The 14,732-nt window shown below is 42.7% G+C and overlaps 1 protein-coding gene across 6 annotated transcripts in view; it reads left to right on the top strand.

Annotated features, from left to right (window-relative positions):
• The window catches only part of LOC139160207 (C-type lectin domain family 2 member D-like), a 32,475-nt gene extending 19,700 nt beyond the window's left edge, over positions 1–12,775 (top strand). For all 6 annotated transcript variants that reach the window (XM_070737840.1, XM_070737842.1, XM_070737841.1 and 3 more), the window contains 3 exons: positions 6,050–6,228; positions 10,996–11,096; positions 12,290–12,775. In XM_070737840.1, coding sequence (XP_070593941.1) covers positions 6,050–6,228; positions 10,996–11,096; positions 12,290–12,413 — 404 coding nt within the window. In that variant the 3' untranslated portion in view covers positions 12,414–12,775. The remainder of the gene's footprint in view (positions 1–6,049; positions 6,229–10,995; positions 11,097–12,289) is intronic.
• Positions 12,776–14,732: the final 1,957 nt, after the last annotated feature.

The raw sequence follows: 14,732 nt of genomic DNA, 5'->3' as shown, positions 1-14,732 counted from the left end.
GATCTGACCTAAATGTAGTTCACAAAATCATCTACCACAATGTCCTACCTGTCAATGATTTCTTCAGCTTCAACCACAACAATACATGAGCACACAATCAATTCAAACGTAATGTAAACCATTCAAAAGTTGACTGCAGAAAATATGACTTCAGCAACAGAATACAGTGTTCCCTCGATTTTCGCGGGTTCAAACTTCGCGAAACGTCTACACCACGGTTTTTCAAAAATATTAATTAAAAAAATACTTCGGGGTCTTTTTCCCTATATCACTGTTTTTCCCGCCTGATGACGTCATATGTCATTACCAAACTTTCATCTGCCTTTAAAAAACATTTTTTTAAATAAACTTTAATAAATAAACATGGTGAGTAATAATCTAAATGGTTGCTAAGGGAATGGGAAATGGTAATTTAGGGGTTTAAAGTGTTAAGGGAAGGCTTGGGATACTGTTCATAGCCAAAAATAGTGTATCTCTACTTTGCGGAAATTCGACTTTCGCGGGCGGTCTTGAAACGCATCCCCTGCGGAAATCGAGGGAACACTGTAATCAATGCCTGGAATGCGCTACCTGACTCTCTGGTTTCTTCCCCAAACCCCAAAAACTTTAATCTTAGAACTATCTACAACTGACTTCACCCCATTCCTAAGAGTTAAGTGACGTGCATAAGTGCACCATTGTGCCCACCGTCCCTGTCCTACTGTCCTATTGCCTAATTTACCTGTACCTACTTTGCTAATGTTTATGTTTATACTAATACCTACTATTACCTTGTACATGCTTGACCAAGTAAATTAATAAATAGATAAATAAATAAGTAAATAAATAAATAAATTTTAATTTGATATGCATTCCTTGCAACAGACCATGTAGTCTCTTCCTTCTTTTTACCAGCATTTACACTCTTAAAGTCTTTTCATTTTATAACTTTAATAAACGTTCTATGAAGGTATACAAATTCATCTACTAACTCTAATTTTTGGCCATTAAGTATTTAATCTACAACCATTCACTCTATTTACTCTGTCAAAAACCGGTTGCTTGGTTACTGTACTCCTTTTTCCAGCTACTTGTTTGATTGTCCTTGGTTCCCACAGAAAAACTTTCAGTTTTGACTACAAAACCCCAGCTATCTGTTTCCACCCCCTCTGTCTTGTGGCAACCTTGAAGCCACAAAGATGGTCCCAGCCAGATTTGCTTCAGTTGACACTAGAGTTGACACCAACACTTTCCCAGTCTTACTTAACTAACTCTGCTTAATTCTGCACTCACAGTTGCTAGCTCTCCCCTTAGATAGAACAATGGCAATACTCCTTTAGCAACACCAACTTGTTCAAGCATCTCAATTGCTCAGGTGCCATAATTGTTGTTCTGTCGGGCTCTCTGGCAGACTCCTCCCAAAAATTCACAGGTACAAATTTCAGACACAAACACGTTTGAAAATTCAAAACAATGTTCTTTATAATGAAAATTAACTTAAACTAAGCCCTCTTTTGGTATAGCAAAGAGCACTGTCTCCAAACAAACTGGTAATTTGTACAAGTCCCTTATCAGTTCTGTGATACTTAGCTTTATTTTTTTTATTATTTTTTATTATTTAGATTTGTATGCCGCCCCTCTCCGAAGACTCGGGGCTTGCAGCTGTGAGGCAATTCACAGTCCTTCTTCTTTCACAAAGTGAAACACACTTTGCCCTGGTTTAGCTTCAAAGCGGGGAAAAATCAGCACACAAAAGGTCAAAGTCAGTAAAGCAGTCACGAAACACAACGACATAGGGAAAGGTTTGGTAGGGAAGGTTTGCCTATTTGCCGATGACTCTAAAGTGTGCAATAGGGTTGATATTCCTGGAGGGGTCTGTAATATGGTAAATGATTTAGCTTTACTAGATAAATGGTCAAAGCAATGGAAACTGCAGTTTAATGTTTCCAAATGTAAAATAATGCACTTGGGGAAAAGGAATCCTCAATCTGATTATTGCATTGGCAGTTCTGTGTTAACAAAAACTTCAAAAGAGAAGGATTTAGGGGTAGTGATTTCTGACAGTCTCAAAATGGGTGAGCAGTGTGGTCGGGCAGTAGGAAAAGCAAGTAGGATGCTTGGCTGCATAGCTAGAGGTATAACAAGCAGGAAGAGGGAGATTGTGATCCCCTTATATAGAGCGCTGGTGAGACCACATTTGGAATACTGTGTTCAGTTCTGGAGACCTCACCTACAAAAAGATATTGACAAAATTGAACGGGTCCAAAGACGGGCTACAAGAATGGTGGAAGGTCTTAAGCATAAAACGTAACAGGAAAGACTTAATGAACTCAATCTGTATAGTCTGGAGGACAGAAGGAAAAGGGGGGACATGATCGAAACATTTAAATATGTTAAAGGGTTAAATAAGGTCCAGGAGGGAAGTGTTTTTAATAGGAAAGTGAACACAAGAACAAGGGGATGCAATCTGAAGTTAGTTGGGGGAAAGATCAAAAGCAACGTGAGGAAATATTATTTCACTGAAAGAGTAGTAGATCCTTGGAACAAACTTCCAGCAGACATGGTTGGTAAATCCACAGTAACTGAATTTAAACATGCCTGGGATAAACATATATCCATCCTAAGATAAAACACAGGAAATGGTATAAGGGCAGACTAGATGAACCATGAGATCTTTTTCTGCCGTCAGTCTTCTATGTTTCTATCAGATAATCCTCCACAATGGCCAAACCCACGGGCTGCTATTTATAGCAGCCTCACTAATTACCACAGCCCCACCCAACCACAGGTGGCCTCATTTTCTTTGATAATAATCTCTCAGTTGTTGTTGCCTATGCATCGCTCTCCGCATGCGTGGCTGTATCATTAACTCTTGTTCTGAATCCAAGGAGGAGCTAGATAATTGATCTCCTTCTGAGCTGTCTGCCACACTCTCCTCCTCCCAGTCACTCATGTCTTCTTGGTCAGAGGAGCCTTCATCAGCAGATTCCACCGGGGGCAAAACAGGCCTACAGCATTTGGATGTCTCCCCCACAACCACAGTCCTTGGGGCAGGAGCTGGGCCAGAGCTAACCACAACAATTGTTAAGTGGAAAGTCATGTGACTGTGACTGGGCTTACAATTTTTCTTCAGAATCCTACTGCTTTACACTACAGCATCTGAAGAAGGAGTTGGCTGAGCCCAAACAGCAAGGACATTTTCTGGAACAAAAGAACTACAAGGGCAAATCAACTCTAAGGGGGCAGTGCTCATCTCCATTTTATAGCTCCTTCAGTGTTGTCTACACTCATGTGGCTTGCATGACTATACATTGAGGCACATGGAATTTTGTTAACTTCCTACCAAAGTGGTACCTATTTTTCTACTCGCATTTGCATGCTTTCAAAGTGCTAGGTGGGCAGGAGCCAAAGCAAGTAACGGGAGCTCACCCTATTGCATAGTGCTTGGGTCTTGAACCTGGGCTGTCAGCTTTCCATCTGACAAGCTCAGCATCTTTAGCTGCTGAGCCATGACGCACCTGAATTTTAAATAAATGCAAACTAAGATCTCTGAATTGGGACTTGCAATCTAGCAAACAGTTGTTTGCATCAAATAGGAGTTGACATATTCAGGATGCAAATCTAAAATTACATTATAAAGTTTTATATGTACAGTGGTACCTCATCATACGAACTTAATTGGCTCCAGGAGGAGGTTCGTAAGGTGAAAAGTTCGTAAGATGAAACAATGTTTCCCATAGGAAGCAATGTAAAAGCAAATAATGCGTGCAAATCCTTCAGGAAAATCCCAAACTTTAGAAGGGAGGCGAAAAGAGGGCAGGGAGGAGCAGCTAAAGGGGGCGGGTGGAAGAAGCAAGGCTAGGCTAAAGGGTGAGTGGAAAGGAAGAAAGGCAAGGGGGGCGCCCCTCCCTTTTCTTTCTTCAAAAGATACCGTTTCAGTTCCTTTGCAAGCACGTTGTTCTCTGCAAAAATTTTCCTCCCCCAAGCTGCCCCTCCCTCCTCCCTTTTCTTTCTTAAAAAGACACCCTTTCAGTTCCTTTGCAAGCACATTGTTCTCTGCAAAATGTTTCCTATTCCAAGCAGCCCCTCCGTTTTCTTTCTTCAAAAAAGGGGGAAAAAAGAAACCCCTTCATCCCAGCAGCAGCTGCTTGGGTTGGTAAGGTGAAAATAGTTCGGAAGAAGGGGCAAAAAAATCTTAAACACCGGGTTCGTATCTTGAAAAGTTCATTAGAAGAGGCGTTCGTAAGATGAAGTACCACTGTATTTGTATATACATACATATACTACCGCACCATTGCACTCATTTCACATGCTAGCAAAGTTATGCTCAGAGTCCTATAAGTTAGGCTCCAGAAGTATGTGGGTCAAGAACTACCAGAAGTACAGGCAGGATTTCAAAGAGGCAGAGGAACTAAAGATCAAATTGCCAGCATGCACTGGATCATGGAGAAAGCTAGGGAGTTCCAGACAAACCCCTATTTCTGCTTCATTGACTGTGCTAAAACCTTTGATTGTGGGGATCACAACAAATTGTGGCAAGTTCTCAAAGAGATGAGAGTACCAGACTGTTCTGCCTGACTGGCTCAGGCAATGCGTAACAGTCCAAGGAAAAGAAATCAAACACACACGTGCTCTGCTAATCAGCAAACTTGTATTAGATAAACAAAATAGGTTTGCTCAAAAACAGTTCTTAGTGTCCAAAAACAATGAGAGTACAAGGCTTACTTCAGCCGCATACAAAAACACAGGAAAAAACAAACAAAGACAACCTGGAATGACCAAAGACGTTTCAGGAGTCCTTTTGAATCTTTGGAACAAACAGCAAGTCCCAGAGTTTTCACCTCCCACTTGTCTGAAAAAGCTGGGTTGAAAACTCCAACGGCATGGAACACAAACTTCAGAGCAGGAACCACAAAATAACACAGATAAACAGCCACAGTTTGCCTTGGCCTTTGTTCCCTTTTATCCCTTTAGCCCACATTAAGGGAACCACAACCAGCCCTCAATATAAGAACCACACCCAGCCCAGGTGCTCCTATAATGACTTGTAATACTCCTTAAAGCGATCCCTTCTTTGCATAGCTCTTCGGCTACGCAGATCAATATATTGATCTGCAGAAGAACCCAGGGACGAAAGACTGTCTGAGGGACTGCATGCCAAATCCCCTGGGCTGTCTGCTGAATCCTGCGTTCCAGTGGCTTTGTCCTCCTGCCTGCCTGCCACGTCTTCCTAGCTGTCTGCCACATCTTCCTGGCTGTCAGCCAGGCTTTCGCATTCACTTTGTGCCGCGTCTCTCCCATCTGTAGGAGCAACAGCTGGCCCAGGCCCAAACACAACACAGACCATATTATTTGTCTCTTGAAAAACCCATATGCAGGTCAAGAAGCAACAGTGAGAACTGGACACAGAACTGCTGATTGGTTCAAAATTGGGAAAGGAGTTCGGCAAGGCTGTTTACTGTCGCCCTGCCTATTTAACTTATATGTAGACCACCATGAAAAGGCAGGGCTAGATGAATCACAATTTGGAATTAAGATTGCTGGGAGAAATATCAACAATCTCAGATATGCAGATGATACCACTGATGGCAGAAAGTGAGGAACTAAAGACCGTCTTGATGCGGTTGAAGGAGGAGAGTGTAAAAAGTTGGCTTGAAACTCAACATTAAGAAAACTAAGATCATGGCATTGGGCCCTTTCAATTCCTTGGTAAATAATGTATGGTTTATAGTGGTCACAGAGATCCATAGTCACGTAATTATCATTGGTGGTGACCTTCACAGCCAGATTCTGTAGAGCAAAGTCAATGGGGAAGCTAGCTGGAAGTTGCAAGTCACAGTCACATAAGTTTGCATTTGATGAGCTGTGGATATTTGCTTAACAACTGCAGAATTGCCAATTCCAAATGTGGTTGGTAAATGAGGATTATTTACAGGTGGATTCACTAGGTTTCCTTAAAGTCCGGAATTACAATTTAAATGAGGTAGCTTAATATTAACTATTCGAACTTTGTTGTCAGAATTGTAGTTAATGTGAGATTTATGGTTTGTCCATCTTGTTTTACTTCCAGTTAGACATCCACCTTCTCATTCCCCTGCAAGTCGAAGTGTCGCTTGCCCAGATTCCTGGATTGGATATAGAGGAAAATGTTTCTATATGTCAAAAGACGAAAGGAATTGGTCTCTCAGTTTAACAACCTGTTCTTCATTTAATGCCTCCTTGGCTGTGATTGATAGTCAGGAAGAATTGGTAAGGAATAAGTAGACATCATGATTAACTCTATAATTGTCCCAAGATTCACAAATGTAAAAAGCAGTCATATTCTATTTGTTATATTTTTTTATCTATATACGGCTAAAATACTCATGCTTATCTGTTCGTCTGCTTGTACCCTCAAGTATTACACTGCAACAATTTTGAATCAAGATATTTAAAATCTGATAACTTAGGAAATGTGTAAAAATTCCACTAATTCCAGTGGAATTGAAATTTCTGCGATGTCCAGACCAGTTAAATTTTGGCCTTTGCATCATCGCTATGGTCACATGTTTGCGGTTTCTGGTGTTCCTTGCCGGCTTTCCACAAACAAAATCAATGGGGAAGCCAGCAGGAAGTTAGAAGTGTCCCCCAGTACCACTCCCCCCCCATCTCTTTAGTTAAATAACTATATTGACTTATTATTGAAGTTCATTTGCCACTATGATTATTTTTCTATTTGTGTGTGTTGTGTGTGTGTATGTGTTCTGATCACATTGGAGGGCATTAATTTTCTCCCAAAAAATGACTGTACAGGTGGTAAGTTTGTCAAGTTATTATTCTCTATTCACAACAATGTGAAATCACAACTGCCCGTTTTTTAGCTGCTTTGTATGTGCATATAAAGATCTTTCTAAGAATCTGGTGAATTTTTTTCCCTCGGGTGTCAAAATAGTGTATGTGCACGTGCCCACACCGATATTCAAGGCCCCCCATGCACCCCCATTTTCTGACTTTCAATGGGCCTGGTAGACCCATTTTTCACCCCTTCAGGCTCCAGAGCCTTTCTTGGAGCTTGGGGAGGGCAAATATGCCCTCCCCTGCCCTCCTGGAGGCCCTACAAAGGCCAAAAAAGCCCTCACAGAGCCTCTGTGCAAGCCAAAAATAAGCTGGCGGGTGCCCTCATACGTGCTACAGCTAAGCTAGGGCAATAGCTCACGTGCCAACAGATATGGCTATTGGCATATGTGGCACACGTGGAGCCAAAAGATATGGCTCCACGTGTGCCATAGGTTTGCCATCATGGATCTAGGGGGATGGCAGTATAGTATATAATGCAGATCCAAGCCGTGTGGCCTTTTGCAATCGACAGATCCTTACAGAAAAGTCAATCTAAGCAATCCCTATGTGTCAATATTAGCATGCACATAACCAAATAAATACATTAGCTGCATAAAACCTGCCTGTTTTGTTATCTTACTGAGTTATTAATATTGATAAATATTTAAGGAGGGGTGTCATCAACTCATATTTTTGCTGAATACCTGTGCAATACATTTAAAGTTAATCTAAATGTAAACTCGTATATTTCTGCTGAAACCTATGCAATGCATTTAAATGAAATTTAAATAGAGACATAGGTACATCATTAGAAACATAGAAGTCTGACGGCAGAAAAAGACCTCATGGTCCATCTAGTCTATTTTCTGTATTTTATCTTAGGATGGATATATGTTTATCCCAGGCATGTTTAAATTCAGTTACTGTGGATTTATCTACCACGTCTGCTGGAAGTTTGTTCCAAGGATCTACTACTCTTTCAGTAAAATAATATTTTCTCATGTTGCTTTTGATCTTTCCCCCAACTAACTTCAGATTGTGTCCCTTTGTTCTTGTGTTCACTTTCCTATTAAAAACACTTCCCTCCTGAACCTTATTTAACCCTTTGACATATTTAAATGTTTCGATCATGTCCCCCCTTTTCCTTCTGTCCTCCAGACTATACAGAAGTGCATTGCAGTGCAAAGCTTAAATTAATGAACCTCTTTTAGCGGAGGTGGTCAATGACTTTACGTATATTGGCTCAACCATCGCAGACACACTCACTCTAGATCAGGGGTGGGCAATTAATTTTGCTACGGGGCCACATGAGAAATTGGGATGGTTTTAGAGGGCCGGACTAATATAATTAACTCAGTTCTACCCAATACTGTAAAGACCTAGACCCTAGCCTGACCTAAATACCCAAATCCACTCTACAGACCCCTAATTGTTTGCTTTATGGCAACACGGTGCACCACAGTCACTGGAGTGTTTGTGTGGTTTTTGTGTTCGGCCGCTCTCGGTAGGAGGTTGGGGTCCACTCCAGTGTGAGGATGAAAGAGCTCACTGCGTCTGCTAGGACTCCTCCAGTTCCTGCTTTCTTCATGATTCATCAGGAAAGCAGGAACCAGAGGAGTCCCGGCAGATGCGGTTACCACTTTCATCCTCGCACTGGTACGGACCCCAACCTCAACGGACCGGTCACAGATAGCGGGCAGGCCGGATGCAACCCACGGGCCGTCCTTGCCCAGGTCTCCTTTAGATACTGAGCTGAATTGGTAAATTGTATTGTATTGGTAAAGCAGCCACCACATTCTCTAGACCCGTGATGGCAAACCTATGGCCTTCGTGGCACACGGAGCCATATCAGGACACGCAAGACATTACCCTATGTCAGCTCCAGCGTGCTTGCGTGTGCTGGCCAGCTGATTTTCAGCCTTGGGAAAGGCCGTTTCGCCCTCCGGATGCTTCAGGGAAGGTTCCTGAAACCCCAGAGTGCAAAAAAACCAGCACAACAGGCAAACCAGAAGTGCGTTTTCTGAACTTCAGGTTTTCCCGTTTGGCTGGTTTTTTACGTCCCAAGCTTCAGTGAGGCCTTTGTGCATGTGCGGGGCTAGGGGAATTGTGGGCATTGCAGGGTGTATATGTGCATTTGTGGGAGGGAAGGAGTATGGGCATATGCACGCATGCTTGCACAGCCATTTTTGGCACACGTACCAAAAAAGGCTTGCCGCCCCGAGTCTACAGAGAGAGGCGGCATACAAACCTAAATAATAATAATAATAATAATAATAATAATAACAACAACAACAACAACTGCTCCAGACTCACACCTGTTTTATGTTGTGTGTGTGTGTGTTTATATCTTTAAAAAAAATCAATAAAAATATTAAATTAAAAAAATAAGTTGGCAGTGCATACAAAGATGATGATGATGATAATAATAATAATAATAATAATAATAATAATAATAATAATTTATTAGATTTGTATGTCGCCTCTCTCCGAAGGCTCGGGGTGGCTCACAACAGCAATGAAACAGTACAATCCAGGTTTATAGTGCCTGTGTCCTGAGCTAACTCTTCCATTGCGAGTCTTGGGTCTTTTATGCACAGTAGGAGAGAAAGTTGAATACATTTATTTATTTATTTATTGTTTGTTTGTTTGTTAGAGTTGAAAGGGACCATGAAGGCCATCGAGTTCAATCCCCTGCCCAAGCAGGAACCCTATAGTACACCAGTCAAGTGGCAGTTCAATCTTCTCTTAAAAATGTCCAGTTAAACTCTTAAACCTTCCATATGCGCTGTCTCCGAAGTATTCTTGGCATCACCTGGCATGACAAAATTCCAAATGGTGCAGTCTTGGCACATGCTGGAATTTCTAGCATGTATATACTATTAAAACAGCAACATTTTAATTATGGTCAACTAAGGAAGCAGACAAACTATTGCTAAACTTACCTATTGATGCCTACTGAACTATCAATTTACAGCAATGAGAAATAGTGTAACCCAGAAAAAGAAACACAAAAAAATAGAAATAAATTAATCTAAAAAGTGTAGTTTACAATAAAATCAGAAAACAGAATAGATTAAAACGTGGATGGGCTGTAAGGAATAAGGTCCAGCAGAATAGCTGGCATATATGTTAATCATTAGGTGCTTAAGTTCTGATACCAAAGTTACCTATATTGCATAAAGTTGTATGCTTCTGTATGTTATGTTTTTGTTTGTATATATTTTGTTTGTTTGTTTCTGTCTCTGTTGTTTTAAATATAAATATTCAATAAAGATATTTAAAAACAAACAAGCAACAGCAACATCTTCACTGGCTTATGTTGCGAGAATGGATGATGGTCGGATTCCGAAAGATCTCCTGTATGGTGAATTAGTGCAGGGAAAGCTGCCTAGAGAGAGACCACAGCTGCGATATAAGGATATCTGTAAGAGGGACTTATTTATTTATTTATTTGATTGTTATGCCGCCCTTCTCCTTAGACTCAGGGCGGCTTACAACATGTTAGCAATAGCACTTTTTTAACAGAGCCAGCATATTTCCCCCACAATCCGGGTCTTCATTTTACCCACTTTGGAAGGATGGAAGGCTGAGTCAACCTTGAGCCGGTGATGAGATTTGAACCGCTGACCTACAGATCTACAGTCAGCTTCAGTGGTCGGCAGTACAGCACTACCTGCTGCGCCACCCTTGGGAATCTTTGACCTCTGATTGTTCAGCTTGGAGGCTAAAGACGCAGCATGGCCTTCTCCATTTCGAGGAGACAGCTGTTCGGCAGGCTAGGCCAAGAGGCAATCCCAGAACCAGTAAAATCTGGGGGATGAGCAGGGGATAGAATGGATCTGCCCTCAGTGTGGATGGTATCTCGGATTGGCCTTTTTAGCCATACTATAACTCTTTGCAGAGTACGATACCATAGATTACCAATGAAATGATTTTAGCAGACTTTGGATATAAAAGACCTCATTTCTGTGTAGAAACCTCTCTAAAATAACAGACAATCCCATTGTATCTGAAATAGTTCTGACAAGGCTGTTATACGTATGCATTCATTTTACCTTAAATTTTATGATTTTATACAAAGGAAATAATTTAACACAAATGATGTATACAGTATTGACATTCAATAGACAGTCAATATACTTCTATCCCAATTAGTCTGCTGATTGGGTATTTTATTATATATTATTTCCCTTCTCCTAGGAATTTTGGAGAATTTTTTTCCAGCACATTCATTACTGGTTTGGTCTCTCAAAAGAAGACAACATCTGGAAATGGTCTAATGGTACAAACTTTAAAAATCAGTAAGTATGTTTTATTTGTTTATAGGATTTAATAGAGCTATTTACCTATTCCAAGTATTTATAGTTAATACACTTCAGCTTGAGTGGCTGAAAGAATAATAAGAATCAAGATAATTTTTGGCTAAGCTTCTCTCCCCAAGACACAGAAAGAGGAGGGGAAAAGGAGAGAACTGTTCAAGCAATAGCAGGTAATCTCTGGTGATCCCTGAACTGCTGGCCAGCTAAAATGGATTGAGAAGTTCAGGATGGATGAGTGACACACAATCTCCAAGAGCAGATGTGTGTGGTGCCATTTTTTATATTTTGTATATAGGGAGGAAGAGCTCATAAAATTGGAGTTTGCTTCCCTCCCCTCCGCAAAGGCAATATAAGACAGAGTTCTTAAATCTTGACAACTTTTAAGATATTGAAATCCACACCTTTTAATGTTGCCAAGCCGTAATTTGTCATAATTGTGATGATTATGGGGTACAGCTCATGAAAACTGCAAATCCCCCATCGCAGAAAATTAGATTACTATATATGCGATCAATAAAACAAGGATTGTACATAGAACAATATCGGACTTCGAGGCTAACAACATTATATAGCACAGAGAAACAACATAAATCTAGCTCTGATGTAGCTGCCAAGTTACAACTAGCAAATCATTTATATTTGTCAAGTGAGATTTTGCTCCTCTGTGAAGCTGAGAACACGACCACCGTATGCTGTGCAAATGTTTGTTTGTTTGTTTGTTTGTTTGTTTGTTTATTAGATTTGTATGCCGCCCCTCTCCGAAGACTTGGGGCGGCTAACAACAACTAAAAGACAATGAAAACAAATCTAATATTAAAAATAATCTTTAAAAACCCAATTTAAAGAACCACTCATACATACAAGCATACCATGTATAAATTCTATAAGCCTAGGGGGAAGGGAGATTTCAATTCTCCCATGCCTGACGACAGAGGTGGGTTTTAAGGAGCTTGCGAAAGGCAAGGAGGGTGGGGGCAACTCTGATATCTAAGCATGAGAGATCTTTTCAAATGATGCTTTGTGTTTTGGTTTGTGTGCATATTATTTTTAATTTTTTCTCTTATGCTCTGTAAAGCTGGGAATCATCTTGGAAGGATCATTCCTGCAATATTGATTTCTGCCCTCAGTTATTATCACCATGCAGATAGTAACTCCTTCTCTCTTTCTTTTTTCAGATTTTCAATGCGAGCAGAAGGCTTCTGTGCCTATGTAGATGAAAAAGGGGCCAGTAGTACCATATGTGCTGTGGAGAAACATTTTTTCTGCAGCCGGCCAGAAAGTTGTAGGAAGTCTAGATGAGATAACCTCATCAAAAGAAGAAGAAGAAGAAGAAGCTGTTAAGTCCTTGCTGTTACGTTTTGAGACTATTGTTCATTCCAAGGCCACTATTCGTGCGCCTAGCTGTGTTAAAAAAGTGCTATTGCTAACATGTTGTAAGCCGCCCTGAGTCTAAGGAGAAGGGCGGCAGAAAAATTGAATAAATAAATAAATAAATAAATGGCATTCATAAATGCATCAGCATCCCTTCCGTCCCTTAACGGTGGTCTCTTACTATAGCATCATTTATATAAAGATTGTTTTTTTGGTTTTGGTTTTATTATTATTATTTTTCATTATAAAAAACAAATAAATAAAATAAAATATTCAAATGGGAAAATAAAGCCTGTTGATTGGTCGAGTCATCTGACAGTTCCGGGGTGCAGGTTCCTAAATTTTTACTACCACAGCCCCTCCCAAAAGGAGCTTTCCTCCCAAACCCTAGTCATGGATGCTGCTCAGAGGTGGGATGCTGCCGGAATGCCTAATTGTGCATAGCCCCGTGGCTCTGGAACGCGAGTGTGGGATCAAGTGCTAATATGCTTCCTGCACCACCTCACTGAAATGTGCCTGCCCGTGCATCCCTGTGCACGATTTTACTACCTGCACGGGTGCAGGAAGCATAATTGCGCTCGATCCCGCACTCCCATTCCAGAGCCGCTGGGCTGCATGCAATTAGGCGTTCTGCCAGCAGCCCACCTCTGATGCTGGTAGGCCGAAGCAGATTTTTTTTTCTTTATTTATTTATTAAAGTTTGAAGGAACCTTGTAGGACTAACACCCTAGTCAAGCAGGAGACCCTATACCATTTCAGACAAATGGTAGTCCAGTCTCCCTTTGAAAGTCTCAAACGTTGGAGCTCTCACAACCTCTGCAGGCAAGCTGTTCCATTGGTTGATCGCTCTCACTGTCAGTAAGAGCAATTCTCCACTGCATCTGGAAGGAGAGTCCAACATGGGTATTTCACCAATCCTATTGGTAGAGACTGAGTTAAAATTTACATATCAATTGAGCACCGCCCCCTCTGCTCTCCCCATGAGCCAGTTTTAAAAACTCAGTCCCAGAGTAGAGACTACTGAGTTTTGCTTAAGAAAAATAAAGATTGTACTTTACCTGTTTAATCCCCTTTTTTCTTGTGTTTTTCAGGAACGACCAGAGGGAAGAAGACGGGAAACAGACAGGATGGGGTTGCTGCCCTCCGCGGGCTATACCCCTGACGATTCTCCTCAGGGGTCTGGCTTCCCTCCGAGGGAACGCCCTGCAGAGGAGCACCTCAGCCTGGGGTCCCTGGCCTCCGTGGCCATACTAAGGCTGCAAGCCGAAGGTGCGGGGGTCCGCCCCCCCCACCGGGAAGCTCGGGGACAGCGCACAGCCAGCCAAGCACTCCGGGAGCGCCTCACAGCTGATCGAGCGACCAGCGCAGCCGCCGCCGTAACCACCGCCGAAACCGCCGCTGAAGCGGCCACCGCAGCTGCCGGAGCCGCCAGAGCCACCGCAGCCGGGGAGCCCGAAACGAGGCCACGGCGGATAGCAGAGGGTGTGACCTCCAGACCCCGCAGGAGGCGAGCGGCGGGCCCGAGGGACGAGTGCCCGGACGCCGCCATGTTGATGACGCAGCGAGCCATTAATTGGCGCAAAGGCGGCCCCTTCAGGGGGAACAGAGCGCGAACGGGCCGGAGGGTCCTAGTGCGCAGGCGCGGAGTGACAGCAAGGCGGCAACGCCATTTTGAGCCCCTGACGAGGCACTTTGGAGGTGAAAGAACAGCGTAGTTCTGTCTGATTATTCTCCTACCGTGAGTACTACAGAGGCCCACCAGGGAAATGACAAACCTGGCTCCCCTGCGCCACCAAAAGATAAGGCCAAGGGGAAAGGCAAAGCCAAAGCCTCCCACTCTTCTGCCTCCTCTTCCTCCATTAAGGAGGCTGAAAAGCGCATTAAGGCGCTGGAAAAAAAGCTGGAAGCAGCCCTACAAGCATCTCCAGCGGGGCTACCTCTCACCCAGAGACCACCCTCAGATCCCGTGACACCCCCATCCACATTTGGACCGATTGGGGTATCTGCTGAAGGGGACTGGTCACCGGACAGACAGTTCCTGCCCCTCCCTCAGGTCTTACCATCACCCAGCACCTCCTGGGCCAGACCAGGGTCAGCGGGACACTCAGGGAGAAGCTCCCAGGGGCCATCAGCCACCTTTACCCCCACAGCGGCTGGCCTGAGATCACAACCGGGTGCGTGGCAAAACATGCCCCCTGACCTACAAGACATTATTGCTAATGCATATTCGCAGGGCATTGCAACAGG

The sequence above is a fragment of the Erythrolamprus reginae genome, chromosome 2, assembly GCF_031021105.1.
Source record: "Erythrolamprus reginae isolate rEryReg1 chromosome 2, rEryReg1.hap1, whole genome shotgun sequence".
In the NCBI taxonomy this organism is placed as follows: Eukaryota; Metazoa; Chordata; class Lepidosauria; order Squamata; family Dipsadidae; genus Erythrolamprus; species Erythrolamprus reginae.
The sequence above is the reverse complement of the archived record's forward strand: the minus strand, read 5'-3'. Positions and strand labels throughout refer to the sequence as shown.